Raw genomic sequence first — 15,173 nt, forward strand, 5'->3', positions numbered from 1 at the left:
TGCGCATCACTGTCTGCCCCTCTGACCTGGTCAGGATGCCTGACTGACTGCAGTCCTTAATTTGGATTAGGATAGTACATTTCCTGGAGACACAAAATGAGTTAAAGAACCAAGTGTGGTTGGTAAACGTAACTTGACAACCCCACCTTTGTGTGTTTATATCAGATGAATAAACACAGGGACACGGCTGGTGTACTCTCTCACAATTTACTTTGGCTGCTAGCGTGTGTCAGCTTTTAATTAAAAAAACTAATAGAGGAAAACGGAAGTGTTGCAGATTAGCACTGATGGAAGTGGCAGGAATTAAACAGGACTCACTTGCATCCTTCCAGCTGAAATGATAACAGACATTTTCAGATGCTCTTAAAGTGCATATGATGTTTGCATGAGGGGAGGAGTTTAGGGATGGAGTTTAGGAGTTCCAAGGCCTGACATCAGCAGACAGGGAAACTACTGAGGACATAGTACAACTGTGACATGGAAGAGGCATTCAGATAAAAACCTATGCATTTTAAGAACCTGTGCTTTTTCAAAAACCAGCAATGGGCTTCATGCTGAATACAAGTGCCAGAGAGCAAGGCTGTCATCTGCCTTCCTTGCTAGGTGAGGCAGCCTCTTTCTGCACAGGGCTTCAAATGATAAAGGAAAATGAACCATTTCCCCATAACTGACATACACATAAGCCCTCTCTGGAATTATTCCCACCAGGTGCAGTGTGATTGAGAGTTATATCCCCCCTTGCGGGTCTGTGTCACGCACGTACCCCTTCGTATTTATGTCTCATCTGTAAAACAAATCCTGACCAAGGTAGTCATACAAAGATTTTCTTGAGTACAATCAACTGAAAAAGGGCTTTACGTGTAAATACTACACACACACACACACACACACACACACACACACACACACACAATTCTTTAACATGCTCACCCAGTGTATCTGTGACTGCGGCTGGCCAGAAGTCTGCAAATGCAATAACTAAGTTCTTTCGTGTTAAAGGTGGCCATTATATTTCGGCAGCAGATTATATCTTGCAAAGGTCTTGCCCCAATTTTTGTATGGAACAATTCTAGGCCCCTCCTCTTCTTCCTTTGTCTCACTTGAACGTGTCCAATCCAAATTTTTAAGAACTATATTTCAAGTGCCCAGCTATGTGTCTAATGCAAGCTTACGTCTTGATTCCGGCCTGTTAAAGGTCGAGGCCAGGATTGCTTTAGCATCCATTTATTTGTGGCTCAATCTAAATTTTAACACCCAAGGCCTAACATCTTTGGTTTTAATTGAAAATTTTCAGTCTACCTGGCTCAAGGCGGTACACACGAAGCTGAGACACTTGGGATTTTCACCAGAGATTGTTCGGGCAATGGATTTGAATCAGGCAAGAGTGACTATAAAACAGACTGAGGGACATCGAACGACAAGATGTCAGAAGATATCCAGATTTCCTTGCTTCTGATGAGACAAGATATATAGCTACCCCAGCCACTTATCTTTCATTATTAGAGCTTCCTGGGCAGAGGAGAGCTTTTTTCTTAGCTAGAAGGAGAGCACTTCCTTCGGCATTTGTTGAGGGCTGTTTTTGAAAGATCCCCAACTCCGAAAGGCTGTGTCCCTGTGGTTCAGGGGAGGTTGAGACAATCGAGCACAGGGCTTTTTTTTTTTCTAATGGAACGCGGGGGGACGGAGTTCCAGCACCTTTTTGCAGGGGCCCCTCCCCTTCGGAGGCATTCGGGGGGGGAGCAAAACAGAGGCATTCACTGGGTGGGTGCTGGGGGGGTGCAGGGTGGGTGGGCGCCTGGCCCCTGCCTGACTGCACAATGACCCCCTCCTGCCCTCATCCCCAAGCTCTCGCCTGAGCCCAGCCTGCCTCCCCTCCCCCCCACACTCTGCTTCCCCGCGCAGCTTCCAAGCCGGTGGAGGGCGTGGAGGACACGCACCAATGCCGAGGAGGGGGACGGACAGCCAGCCAGCCAGCCAGGGAGACGGGCTGCGGCACCCACGGAACGCCCAGGTACTGGCTTGGAGGAGGAGGAGGGGAAGGAAGCTGGCTGGTGCAGCCCCGTGCCAATCTGCAGCACGAGCCTAGGCATGTCTACTCAGAAGTAAGTCTCATTGTGCTCAATGGGGCTTGCTCCTGGTAAAGGGTGCATAGCCTTGCAGCCTGAGAGCCCAAGCCTATGCATGTCTACTCAGAAGTAAGTTTCATTGTGTTCAATGGGGCTTACTCCCGGGAAAGTGTCATAGCCTTGCAACCTGAGTAGATAGGCAGAGGAAGGGGTCTGAGGCTGCAGTCCTCTCCACACTTTCCTGGGAGGAAGCCCCACTGCCTCTACTGGGACTGACTTCTGAGGAGACAGGCACAGGAGGGGCTCTGAGGCTGCAGTCCTCTCCACACCTTCCTGGGAGGAAGCCCCACTGCCTCTAGTGGGACTGACTTCTGAGGAGACAGCCATAGGCTTTGGCTCTGAGGCTGCTGTCCTCTCCACACTTTCCTGGGAGGAAGCCCCATTGACTCTAATGGGACTGACTGCTGAGTAGACAGGCAAAGGATTGGGCCCTGAGGCTGCCATCCTATCCACAGTAAGCCCCATTCACTAAAGTGGACTTCTGAGTAGACATGCATAGGATTGGGGTCTTAGGCTGCAATCCTAGGCACTTTCCTGGGAGTAAGCTCCATTGACTAGAACAAGACTTACTTCAGAGTAGACATACCTAGGATTGGGCTCTTAATCCTGGCAGAGATATATATCTGCACCCGTTTTCACATGCTAAGAGCAGGTGAAAAGGGATTCTACGTGTGTACAACATGCTGTCCAGCCTTGCCAGAGATACTCCTCATCCTTCCCCCACAAGCATGCCCTCCACCAGCCAGCAGTTGCAGCTCCTCTCCAGCAATGCACAGCAGCTGCTCAGGGCAGCAGAGAACATACAATTGTATGCCAAGTGCCTTCCCAAAGACACAGAGTATTCTGATACCTGAATTAAACCATATTTAATCGCTTGTTTGCAAACGTAGCTGTTTCTATGTGCACCTAAGGACTCCTCTCGTGTAAGAATTACTTTTTTGTTCCTACTCCCACTGTTGCTTAGAGTAATTTTACTACATGGAACTCATGTAAGCCATTTTTCGGAATCCATTCACTGCTTCCTCTCCTCGAAGTAGTGCCACACTACATACTACACGCTACAAGTGCACCTGTATAGTATTTTCCCCCATGTGTAGAAAAAGTAGCTAGGGGGAAGGGGATGTGGAGATTGACAGCCCAATCCTATGCATGTCTACTCAGAAGTAAGTTCATCTTTAGGGGGAAGCACATAAAAAATATTTTAAAATATGGTTTAAAAGTAAATAAATAAAAGATTAACAAGTTGTGAGTTCCTGCACCTTTTTTTTTTTTTTTTTTTACACAAAAAAAGCACTGCTTGAGCATGTCATGTTTTGTTGCCCATTTTATCAGGGGATGCAAGATAAGTTTATTATTCCCCCTGCCTGAGCAGAAAATTCTTGGGTTTGTCACAAACCAAAATGGCCAAGAAACTTCTTTCAGGTGCTAATTCTCAGCTTATAAGACCAATTGAAAGTTTTTTGACTGCTGCTTGCAAAACCCAGATGGGCATTATTAATAAGAAAGGAAATTTTAACAGCTACTCCTTCTTATTTGTTCGTAATACTATGATGGCTATTTTATTGTATTTTCATGTTGCATTTTCATGTTGAATGTGTTTTAATGTTGAAATTTTAAATTCCGCCTGCTGTAGGGCGGTATTGTGTGTTTGTTTTTTCTGGTCTTTGACCGTAACAATAAATACATTCATTCATTCATTCATTCACCTGAGCCCTCCACAGGAGACCAGAGCTGCATTTTGGTTCCCTCTGGAGGGCATTCTGAAGCCTGCAGAGGCAGTGCATGTCTGCCCACTGCCTCTGCAGGCTTCAGAAAGACCCGGAGAGGTGAAAAAATGTCATTTCCGGTTTTCTGAGGGAAACCTGAAGTGACTTTTTCACCAAATTAGGCATTCTGAGACCCGGTGAAACCCTCCAGGGGCTTCCCTGGGCTTCAGAATGCCTTATATGGCAAAAAAACCTAAAAGGTCACTTCTGGTATCCTTGCAGACACCAAGGCCCCAGCTGTACTTGCTTTCCTAGAAGAGGATGGCTGGAGCAGTGGGGGCCATGCAAGGACGATCCACCCCAGGGGCTGAGGCACAGAACTGCTGTTGCATAGAACTGCACAGAACGGAGTTGCAGCCAAAACTCTGTTAAGGAAGTAGAAACTCTTTAATTCCTTCATGGTCAGTTCCGGGCTGTGGTTCAAGGGGCAATAAGGTTTGCCCCTACAGCCCCTGAGGCAATGCAACTCTGTTGGCCAGTGGAGTTTGTCCTATGCAGGGTCCATCCCAGCAACCTCTGGGATGGGGAATGAGAAGAAACTGTTCCCTCCCCCCAAACTCAGCTCAGCCCAGGTCAGCCTGGCAGAGAGTGATGGAGCGGTGGAAGGAGAAGAAAGAAAGGTGGAAAGGAAGCAAAGTGGGGAAGGTGAGAAAGGAGGATCCCCAGCACATGCATGCACACATAGGTGCCCCAACCTGTGTTTTGCCACAGTGCTCAGTGCCACCTGGAGCGGCTCCCAGGTTTGACTAATCTGCAGACCTTTTAACCTCGTGGCTCTCTTCCATTGTCCTTCCCTGCCCCCTTTTGCTCCCTTTTCCATCGCATGTCTACCTATTTAGTCTGTAAACTTGTGGGAAGGATCTTGCCATTGTGAATTAGAAGCTCCCTCACTTTTTTGTTTGCGCAAAGCAGTCACAGAGACTTCTGATTCAGGCAAGGGGTGCAGCACACTTTTGTCCCCTGATTTAAATCACCACCACAAAAGCCTGGGCCCTTGCTAGCATTAAGGACAGTGAAGGACTATCTGCTGAATCATTATTTCAACGGCAAGAACTGCCCAGCCAACATTCCATGGGACAGTCTAGTGCAGTGGTGGTGAACCTATGGCACGCGTGCCAGACGGGGCATGCAGCGCCGTCTCTGTGGGCACGCAGTGCTGAGCCAGGCAGCCTGGGGAGGGGCGCTGAAGCTGCGTGTCACTTTAAAGAAAACGGAGGCTTTTTCCGAGCCCCTTGTGTTGGGAGGGAGGGCAGGCTGCTTCCCTCCGCCCCCTGAGCTCACTGCCCTCCTCTCCCTTCACCCCCACCTGCCCAGCATTGGTTTCCCTTTTCAATTTTGCCCGCTCTGCAGGCTTAAGCTCCCTGTTTTTCCCTTCCCCAACTCTCCAGCAGGCTCAACCAATCAGCATCCAGCAGGCTCCTGGCTTTTTCTGTTGGAATGGCTCAGGGCCCTTCACTGGCTGACCACCAGCCAATCCTGAGCCGCCTTTCTCCTCAGCCATTGCAAGCCCTTGCAGCCGGCCTTTCTGTGAGCAGCTCCCCACTCAGCGCCAGGAGAGGCTTTTCCTCCACAGCAGAGGAGACATCCTGTGTGTCTACTCAGAAGTATTATTATTATTATTATTAACAGTATTTATATACCGCTTCTCAACTAAAAGTTCACAAAGCGGTTTACAGAGAAAAATCAAATAACTAAATGGCTCCCTGTCCCAAAAGGGCTCACAATCTAAAAAGAAGCAAATGAATACCAGCAGACGGCCACTAGAACAGACACTGCTGGGGTGAGGTGGGCCAGTTACTCTCCCCCTGCTAAAAAAAAGGAGCACCCACTTGAAAAAGTGCCTCTTACCCAATTAGCAGGGGAGGGTTTTTATTTTTGAAAACTGAGGGGTTTGATTTTTTTTATTCACTGGGTGTCTTTCTCTGCCTCTGCTGCGTTGAGCTGTGTTGTACAGGTGTGCCCCTGTAGATGGGGATTTGTTCATGTGGCTTAGTTTTGCTCCACACAGGGCTCAATACATTTGTCAGCCTCCCTCTCGGGTGATCCTTGGTGATTCATTGAATCAGGACCATTCTGGTGTTGTTGAATCCCTCTCAGCCCGCCTTCTCTGACAGAGCAAGACAAGTCCGCCCATTCATGAGCAAACACTCCATACGGCTCAGCCTCACCCTCCACCAGGCTCCAGTGGATGAGGCTTACTCCCAGGAAAGAGTGCCTGGGATTGCAGCCTGCGATCTACTGCTGTGCATGTCTACTCAGAAGTAAACCCCATTAGAGTGCATGAGGCTTATTCCCAGGAAAGGGTGCCTGGGATTGCAACCTTGGAGCCTGCACTTGTGCATGTCTACTCAGAATTAAGCCCCATTACAGTGGATGAGGCTTACACCCAGGAAAGGGTGCCTGGGATTGCAGCCTTGGAGCTACTGCTGTGCGTGTCTACTCAGAAGTAAGCCCCATTACAGTGGATGAGGCTTACCCCCAGGAAAGAGTGCCTGGGATTGCAGCCTTGGAGCCCACTTCTGTGGGTGGGGCTTTTTTAAAAAAATATATTTTCTTGCTTGAGAAAATGAGCAGTGGCAAGGTCTTGCAGCCACCCCCTCCCTGACAATAGTTCTTTACCCAGCATGTAATTAGTCTGTGGAACTCTTTGCCACAGGAAGCAGTGATGACAACTTGCCTAGATGCCTTTAAGAAGGGATTGGATAAATTTCTAGAGGAAAAGTTCATTAAGGGTTACAAGTAATAGTGGGTAAAAGATGTTAATGTATGAATTGTTTTTTCTAAAACTAAAACCTCAATATTCAGGTTAAATTGCCATGCTGGCACTTTGTGATAAATAAGTGGGTTTTGGGTTGCAGCTTGGGCACTCGGTCTCTAAAAGGTTAGCCATCACTGTTCTAGTGTATGGCAAATATACACAACATTAGTTTCAACCACATGTCTACCTCAAATCACAGGAGTGCAGACCAATCTTCTGATTGTTATCTGGATACTAAGGCTACCATACTTAAACCACACTTCCATCAACTTAATAAAGCATTCAGCATTCCAGCACATACAAGCAGTTGACCTAACATTGATAATACCTGTGTTGGGGCCCCTCCCAGATGCCCTGCCCCCCAACTTACCCTGGAGCAGGCACCCCAGGCCCAGGGTGAAGAGGCTTCCCTGCCCTTGAAGGGAGCAAAGCAGGTTGGCTCATCCCAGCCAGCCAGAGGGGGCTGGCAGGGCAAGCAAGGAACACTGAAGGAAACAAGCCAGCAACAGGAAAGGCCTTTTCTGCCTCACCTGGAGGAAGGGGAGGGGCCAAAGGGGGCGGGCTTGCTCCATAAAACAGGGAGGCCAGGGATGAGAGGCAGTCAATGTGAAGCAGGGAGCTGTGAGGTCAACAGTGCCTGCTCCTAGGCCAGGTTTGGCAGCTCTGCTAGGGAGGAGGACAAGGGTGCTGGAACCCCCTCCCCCTTTTAGCCTATCTGAGGCCTCCCTGGGGGTGGAACAAGCCTGCTGCAGGCCCCTCCAGGGCAGAGACCCTACAACCTTCCCAAAGCAACTTCCTCATTCTGTAACAATTGTAACCAATTCAGGGCTGACCCATTTGTGAGACCAATTGAAGATGTTGCATCAGGTAGCAGATTTGTGGGGGTGCATTTTTCTGTCCACCTTCTTGCCTCCACTGCTCCTTCTCCTTCCAGTCCCTGGATTGGAAAAGGGGCAAACAATAAGAGGAAATGTGGAGAGAAGGAGAGTACTCAGCCAGAGATTGGCAGGAGCATGGGTTGACACAACATTGGGTAATAGAGGTAGCATTTGACATCCCACCACAGGCATCAGGAGATCCTGAGCTAGCCCTGAACCAATGGGAATGGCTTTGAAAAGCTAATCCACTATTACATACAGCATGTTGATTGTATCTACCTTTTCACTCTACTCTTCTTTAGGTGTCTCTGTTCTGGAGCTATGAATCCCTCAGAAAGACGTATCTTCAGCCAATCCTGTTTTGCAGTCTGCATGTACTTATCTGGCCTCATGTCTCTCTCCATGTATTTCCATCTGCAATATAAGCTCTCTTACCAGTGGTGGACATTCAGCTTCACACACACATCAAATTCATTGGGGGAACACCATTTGTCCCCTAACCTGACCCATAATATTTCTAGCACACCCGCTCCATTCACAGATAGAGGTATGTGGACAGTGAACAGCGCTGGACGTTTGGGGAACCAGATCGGAGAATATGCCACCCTCTATGCCTTGGCCAAGCTTAACGGGCACCAAGCTTACATCCAACCATCCATGCATCAAAACCTAGCATCAATATTCCGGATCACGTTGCCTGTGATTCATAGTGAGGTGGTTGGCAAGATTCGTTGGAGGAATTTCAGTCTCCATAACTGGATGTCAGAGGATTATCATCACATCCAGGGCAAGTATGTCCGGCTGACAGGCTACCCTTTTTCCTACACCTTCTATCACCACATCCACCAGGAGATACTTCAGGAGTTCACTTTCCACGATCACATCAAGGAAGAGGCCAACCAATACCTCCTGAGTCTGCGTGGGCAGCGCCAGAATGTGACGTATGTTGGAGTGCATGTCCGGAGGGGGGATTATGTCAGGTTGATGCCCCTGTACCTGAAAGGTGTGGTAGCTGACAGAGGCTACCTAGAGAAAGCTATGAACTACTTCAGACAGAAGTACAGCAATGCTATCTTTGTGGTGACCAGCAATGGGATGCAGTGGTGCAAGCAAAACATTAAGGACTCCACAGGGGATGTTTACTTTGCTGGCAACGGGCAGGAGTCATCGCCAGGGAGGGATTTTGCTCTCCTTGCTCATTGCAATCACACAATAATGACCATTGGGACATTTGGCCTCTGGGCTAGCTACCTGGCAGGAGGGGAGACTGTCTACTTGGCCAACTACACCCTCCCAAATTCTCCCTTCCTTAAGCGTTTCAAGCCCTCTGCAGTCTTCTTGCCCGAATGGATTGGGATCCCAGCTGATCTCTCCCCTCTTCTGCCTAAGCAAGCCACCCAGGTCACCTCTCCTGCCCAGGTCACTGCTTCTGCACCTCTGCTGCCCAAGTCCAGAAGCCATGAGCTAGACCTGAAAGCTGCTGGTTTTGCCTAATTAGATAATAACCAGGTCTATTTGTGAAGTGATCTCATCAGGAACCTGACAGCTTCTGAGAGGATAATCAGAGACCTAGCTTGTTCTACCATATTGGCTTTTGAAAACCATTTCACTTCACAGTGAGGAAGCATGAGGGATGCCCCACATCCTACAAGTTCTCTCACTGCTAATCATGCACGTAGGAGGATCCACAGAAACACTATGGATCAGTGTTTCTCTTTCCCCCCCCTTTTTTTGGAAGTTTGTTTATTTATTTAACTATAATAAACATAAAATACATAAACAAATACATAAACAATATTCTAATGGTGTAGCAAGAGCGAAGCCAAAAAATTCCTACTTTTAGATACATAAAGTCCAAACATTAAGAAATGGTAGTCTATACCACTATCTAATCCTTCAAAACCAATCTTCAAATCCATAATACATCAAATCATTGTCTTCTCTCTGTTTCAAAAAATCAATAATTGGTTTCCAATTTTTCAAGAAATTTTTGGTTGAGTTCTCCTTAAGTAAAGTTGTGAGTTTGTCCATCTCTGCAGAGTTCATAAGTTTTGTCCACCATTCTTCTATCGAGGGTGTTTATATGTTCTATGTTTATAGTCTTCCAATTTTGAGCATAAAGTATTCCGGTAGCGCTTATCATATACAAAAATAAAACTTCATTTTTTCTTTCCACATATTCATCTGTCATACCTAATAAAAATACTTCTGGCTTCAACTGTATATTTGTTTTTAAGATCAACTGTATCTGTGCATGAATTTGTAACCAATATTTTTTTACTTTTGAACACATCCACCACATGTGGTAAAAGGTTCCCTCTTGTTTCTTACATTTCCAACAACTATTGTACATACTTTCATACATTTTGGCTAATTTACTTGGTGTCACATACCATCGATAAATTATCTTATATATAGTTTCCTTAATGCTAACATTCAGAGTAAATTTTATCTGTTTTATCCATAGTTTCTCCCATCTGTCCATTGAGAGTTCATGGCCCACATTTTTCGCCCACTGGATCATGCATTCTTTGACCTGTTCGTGTTCTGTTTCAAATTTCAAAAGAAATTTATATATTTCAGATATTACTTGCTCATCTGATCTTAGTTGTTTCTCCAATATTGACTCTCCCTCTTCAAAGCTATATAATTTTTTATCAGTTTTAAATCTTTTTAATAATTGTAAATACATAAACCATTGGCAGTCAAAACCCTCTGCAATCAATTCTTCTCTAGACTTCAACATACATTGACCTTGGTTAAATTTCAATATATTCTTATACAATAACCATTTGTCTCTTTGTATTATTCCCAAACCAAAATGTGCTTCTTGTGGCGAGGTTGAGAGTGGAATTTTGTTATAAAACCTTTTCTTATAACGATTCCATATCTTCCACAGTGCATGTCTAACATAATGATTCTTAAATTCCATATTCACTTTCAACTTATCATACCAAAGATCTCCATGCCAACCAAATCTTAAATCATATCCTTCTAACTTCAACAATTTTTTATTTCACAGCAATAGCCATTCTTTAACCCACAGGAAACAACATGATGCATAATAAGTTCAGGTCTGGCAGTCCTAAACCTCCTTTTTCTTTTGCATCTTGCAAAATCTTAAATTTCACTCTCGGTTTTTTCCCTTGCCATAGAAAACCTGTCACATCTTTCTGCCACTCTTTAAAAGGTTTATCAGAGAGTAATATTGGTATATTCTGGAAGAGAAAAAGCATTTTTGGTAATACATTCATTTTGATTACAGATATCCTTCCCAAAAAAGATAATTTCAACCTTTCCCATCTTGCGAAATCTTTTTTGATTTCACACCAAACTTTTAACATAATTATTTTGAAATAACATACAATTCGTGTTTGTCAAAATAATACCTAAATACTTAATCTTTTTCTCCACTTTGAGCCCGGTCTTATTTATCAACTTTGATTAGTCTTATATATTCATATTTTTGGATAAAATTTTAGTTTTCTGTTTATTTATCTTAAATCCTGCTAATGATTCAAGCTTCTTCAACTTAACCATCAAACAACTCAATATCTTTTAAAGGTTTTTCTAAGATCAAAACCATATCATCTGCAAATGCTCTTAATTTAAAGCATTCATTTTTAATCTTTGCACCTTGCAGCCTTTCATCTTGTCTAATATCTCTACATAACACTTCTAGGGCAAGTATAAATAAAAGTGGTGACAGTGGACATCCTTGTCGTGTTCCCTTTTGGATCTCAAACACTGTTGATAGTTCTCCATTTACCACTACCTGCACAGTTTGTGATGTGTAAATTGACTTTATCCATTGAATAAAATTCCCTCCAAAATTCATCTTCTCTAAGACAGCAATCAAGAAAGTCCAACTCAAATTGTCAAATGCCTTCTCAAAGTCTACAAAAATCAATGCTAATTGTTTATTCTTTTATCATAGTACTCCAACAAATCCAATACTATTCTGATATTATAACTCATGTGTCTTTTTGGTAAAAAAAAAAAAAACCACATTGATCTTCATGTATAAGATTTTGTAATATCTTCTTCATTCTAGTTGCTAAAATTGCTGTAAATATTTTACAGTCATTATTCAACAAGGAAATAGGTCTGTAATTTTTTATGTCCATCAAATCCTGTCCTTCTTTAGGAATCAAAGTTATATTTGCTGCTTTCCATGAATCTGGCATTTTCCCGGTCTGCAAAATATCATTCATCGTGTTAAGCAATGATAGACTTTCTTCTTCTTCTAAACATTTATAAAATCTACCTGTTAGACCATCTGGACCCAGAGCTTTATCTGTATTAATCTTCTTTATTGTCTCTACAACTTCACATAGAGTTATTCTATTATTTAGAATTTTCCTTTGTTCTTCAGACATTTTTGGTAAGTTTTGTTTATCCAAGTAGTTCTTTACTTCTACTTGATCTATTTTCTGACTTTTGTATAAATTAGCATAATAATTTGTAATTATTTTTTTATATCCTCCTGATCAGTATACATTTTTCCTGCCTCCTGCAATTTTAAAATTACTCTCTTCTCTCTCTCCTTCCTCAATTTGTAGGCCAACCATTTTCCTGGCTTGTTAGCATGCTCAAAATATCTTTGTTTCACAAACTTTAATTTAATTTCCATTTGATTCACCATCATCAAAGATAGTTGATGCTGTAAATCTTTTATTTGCTGTACTATTTTTTTTTTTTATCTCCAGGGACTTCTATTAGCTCATATTCCTTCTTTTTAATTTTCTTCTCAATTTTCTGAAACTTACTTTGTCTCTCTTTTTTCCATTCTATACTTTTCTGAATAAAGTATCCTCTCATAAAGGCTTTACTAGCGTCCCAAACTGTCCTCATTTCTGTTCCCTTATTTAAATTCAAATTAAAAAATTCCCTTAATTTCTGCTTAGCATCCTTTATTATAACCTCTTTTTGTAACAATAATTCATTCAATCTCCATCTATATGTTGTAGGTTTCTTCTTAATAGTCGTAGTTATTGGATTATGATCTGAAAAAGTCTTTGATAGAATTTCTGTTTTAGAAGTTTTTATTGCAATGTCCTTCGTCACCCAAAACATATCTATTCTTGAAAATGATCTGTGTCTTTCTGAATAATAGGTAAACTCTTTTGTATTTCCATTCATTTGTCTCCAAATGTCTACAACCTCTAAAGCCTCTACCAAATCAAAAAAGGTTTTTGGTAATTTCCCTTGAGAAATCTTAATCTCTTTCTCAGATTTTTTGTCCCTTTGTGGTGACACAACTGCATTCCAATCTCCCATCAAACAATAACTTGGGTATGAATAATTCAAGAGTACATCCAATAGTTGCCTAAAAAAAACTCCTCTTTCTTGATTTGGAGCAGACAAACCCAAAAGTAAAGTTCTTACTCCCGAAATTATAACTTCCACAGCCAACCACCTGCCTTTTTCATCTGCAAACACAAGTTTTGGTTTTAAATCATCTTTAACATACATAACCACTCCATTTTTCTTTTTTGAATTTGTTGAAAAAAATTCTTGTCCTAACTTTTTCTATATTAAGTAATTTGTATGACCTTTTTTAATGTGCGTCTCTAAAAGGCAAATCACATCTTTTTTAAGTTTCTTCAAATAATAAAATACTTTTTTTCCTCTTATTTGGAGCATTAGCTCCATTAATGTTCCAAGATAAAAACTTATACTCCATAGCTAATCTTCTGAACTAGTTGTTTGAAAGTCTGTTTGGGCTTGTTGCATATCCTTTTGATTTTCCTGTTCTCTTTTTTGTTCTCCTTCGAATTCCTTCATAAAATCTTTAGCTTTCTGAACTGTATCTATTCTATAAGTTCTACTCTGAAATCTAAAGGTAACTCCTTCCAGTTCACACCATCTGAAGATAATTTTCTTCTGTTTCAAAACATCCACCAGAAAGCCATATTCTTTCCTTTTCTTTAGAATTCTAAGTGGAACCTCCTTCATCACAATAATCTGTACTCCTTCTACTGTAAGCTTTATCCTTGCATGTTGCTGTAGAACCATATCTCTTGTCCTTTTTCTTGTGAACTGCACTAGTATATCTCTTGGAAGATTTCTCAACCTTGCAATCCTTGTATTTACTCTGTAGACTCTATCGATCTCCAACTCCATCTCATTAGGATCACTTTTCAAACAAATTGCCAAAATTTCTCTCATCCTGGCTCTTATCTCCTCTCCTTCCTGTTCTGGTATAGCTCTGAATCTTAAAATATTTTCTTTTTGCGCCTGTTCCATCAATGCCAACATATCCTGATTCCTATCGTCTCTGACTTCTAAATCCTCAAATTTTATCTCATGAACTTTTATTGTGTCATTTATCCCTTCTATCTTTGTCTCTGTTTCTTCCCACTTTGTATCCCAATGTAACATGTTTGTTTGCATCTGTAATTTCATCTCCTGCATTTCTTGATGTAATGTTTCGAATCTCCCATCCATCCCTTCTATTTTTTTCTGCAAACGATTTTCCATCTTCATTAGTAAATCCTGAATAGCTTCCAGATTCAGCTCTTTCCTTGATGATCTTGGTGGGGATTTCTCTTTATGTATCTGTTCCAACGTATTACGTCTCCTAGTGGTGGCCATTGTCCCTTTTAATAATTTCAGTCTATCACAATCCACAGATAATGATCTTAAATTTCCACAGGTGTTCCAATCTTTAACACTTCACAAGTAGTTGTCTTAATTTGCCACCAGATATCAGTATACTCCTTTATGCAGAAACTTCAGCAAGCAGCCTATTGTCTTAATTTTATTATCTTCTATTATTAATGTTGGTAACTTCAACAAAGTATTATAACCATAACAAGCTTCTCACTTCCCAGAAGAAATGGTAAACAAAACTGATAAACTCGGGGGAAAAAACTTTTTCAACACGACAAAAAAGCGAGACCGTCTTCCTTCTGTCCCACACACAGTAGAGTTTTATTTAAAAAAACCAAAAAAAAAACAACTCCAAACTAATCAACTCCAAAAGGGTTTTATAAAAACTCTTAACGTTTCTCTTCTCAATAGTCTTGATCCCAGCTTGAAAATCCACCCAACTGGTCATTTATACTGTATCCCATAATTTCTTTCCTTTTAACTCTTTATAGTTCTTAATTCTTAGTCCTTTAGTTATTTCTTGTCCTGTTGCTGTTACATAAGAACATAAGACCAGCCCCACTGGATCAGGCCATAGGCCCATCTAGTCCAGCTTCCTGTATCTCACAGCGGCCCACCAAATGCCCCAGGGAGCACACCAGATAACAAGAGACCTCATCCTGGTGCCCTCCCCTACATCTGGCATTCTGACTTAACCCATTCCTAAAATCAGGAGGTTGCGCATACACATCATGGCTTGTACCCCATAATGGATTTTTCCTCCAGAAACTCGTCCAATCCCCTTTTAAAGGCGTCTAGGGTAGACGCCAGCACCACATCCTGTGGCAAGGAGTTCCACAGACCGACCACTCGCTGAGTAAAGAAATATTTTCTTTTGTCTGTCCTAACCCGCCCAACACTCAATTTTAGTGGATGTCCCCTGGTTCTGGTATTATGTGAGAGTGTAAAGAGCATCTCCCTATCCACTCTGTCCATCCCCTGCATAATTTTGTATGTCTCAATCATGTCCCCCCTCAAGCGTCTCTTTTCT

General features: G+C 42.6%; 2 protein-coding genes across 3 annotated transcripts in view; one reads left to right on the plus strand and one right to left on the minus strand.

Moving 5' to 3' along the window:
• The window catches only part of TNNT1 (troponin T1, slow skeletal type), a 504,690-nt gene that overhangs the window by 26,985 nt on the left and 462,532 nt on the right, over positions 1-15,173 (minus strand). The window lies entirely within an intron of this gene.
• LOC136651686 (galactoside alpha-(1,2)-fucosyltransferase 2-like) lies at positions 7,851-9,218 on the plus strand. Its single transcript, XM_066628298.1, has one exon. The coding sequence runs from the start codon at positions 7,901-7,903 to the stop codon at positions 9,020-9,022; it is 1,122 nt and encodes a 373-aa protein (XP_066484395.1). The 5' UTR covers positions 7,851-7,900; the 3' UTR covers positions 9,023-9,218.

Source organism: Tiliqua scincoides, chromosome 5 (assembly GCF_035046505.1).
Source record: "Tiliqua scincoides isolate rTilSci1 chromosome 5, rTilSci1.hap2, whole genome shotgun sequence".
In the NCBI taxonomy this organism is placed as follows: domain Eukaryota; kingdom Metazoa; phylum Chordata; class Lepidosauria; order Squamata; family Scincidae; genus Tiliqua; species Tiliqua scincoides.

What these genes read in the sequence shown, in the direction of transcription:
- LOC136651686 (XM_066628298.1), top strand. Translation starts at nt 7,901, where the DNA reads ATGTACTTATCTGGCCTCATGTCTCTCTCCATGTATTTCCATCTGCAA.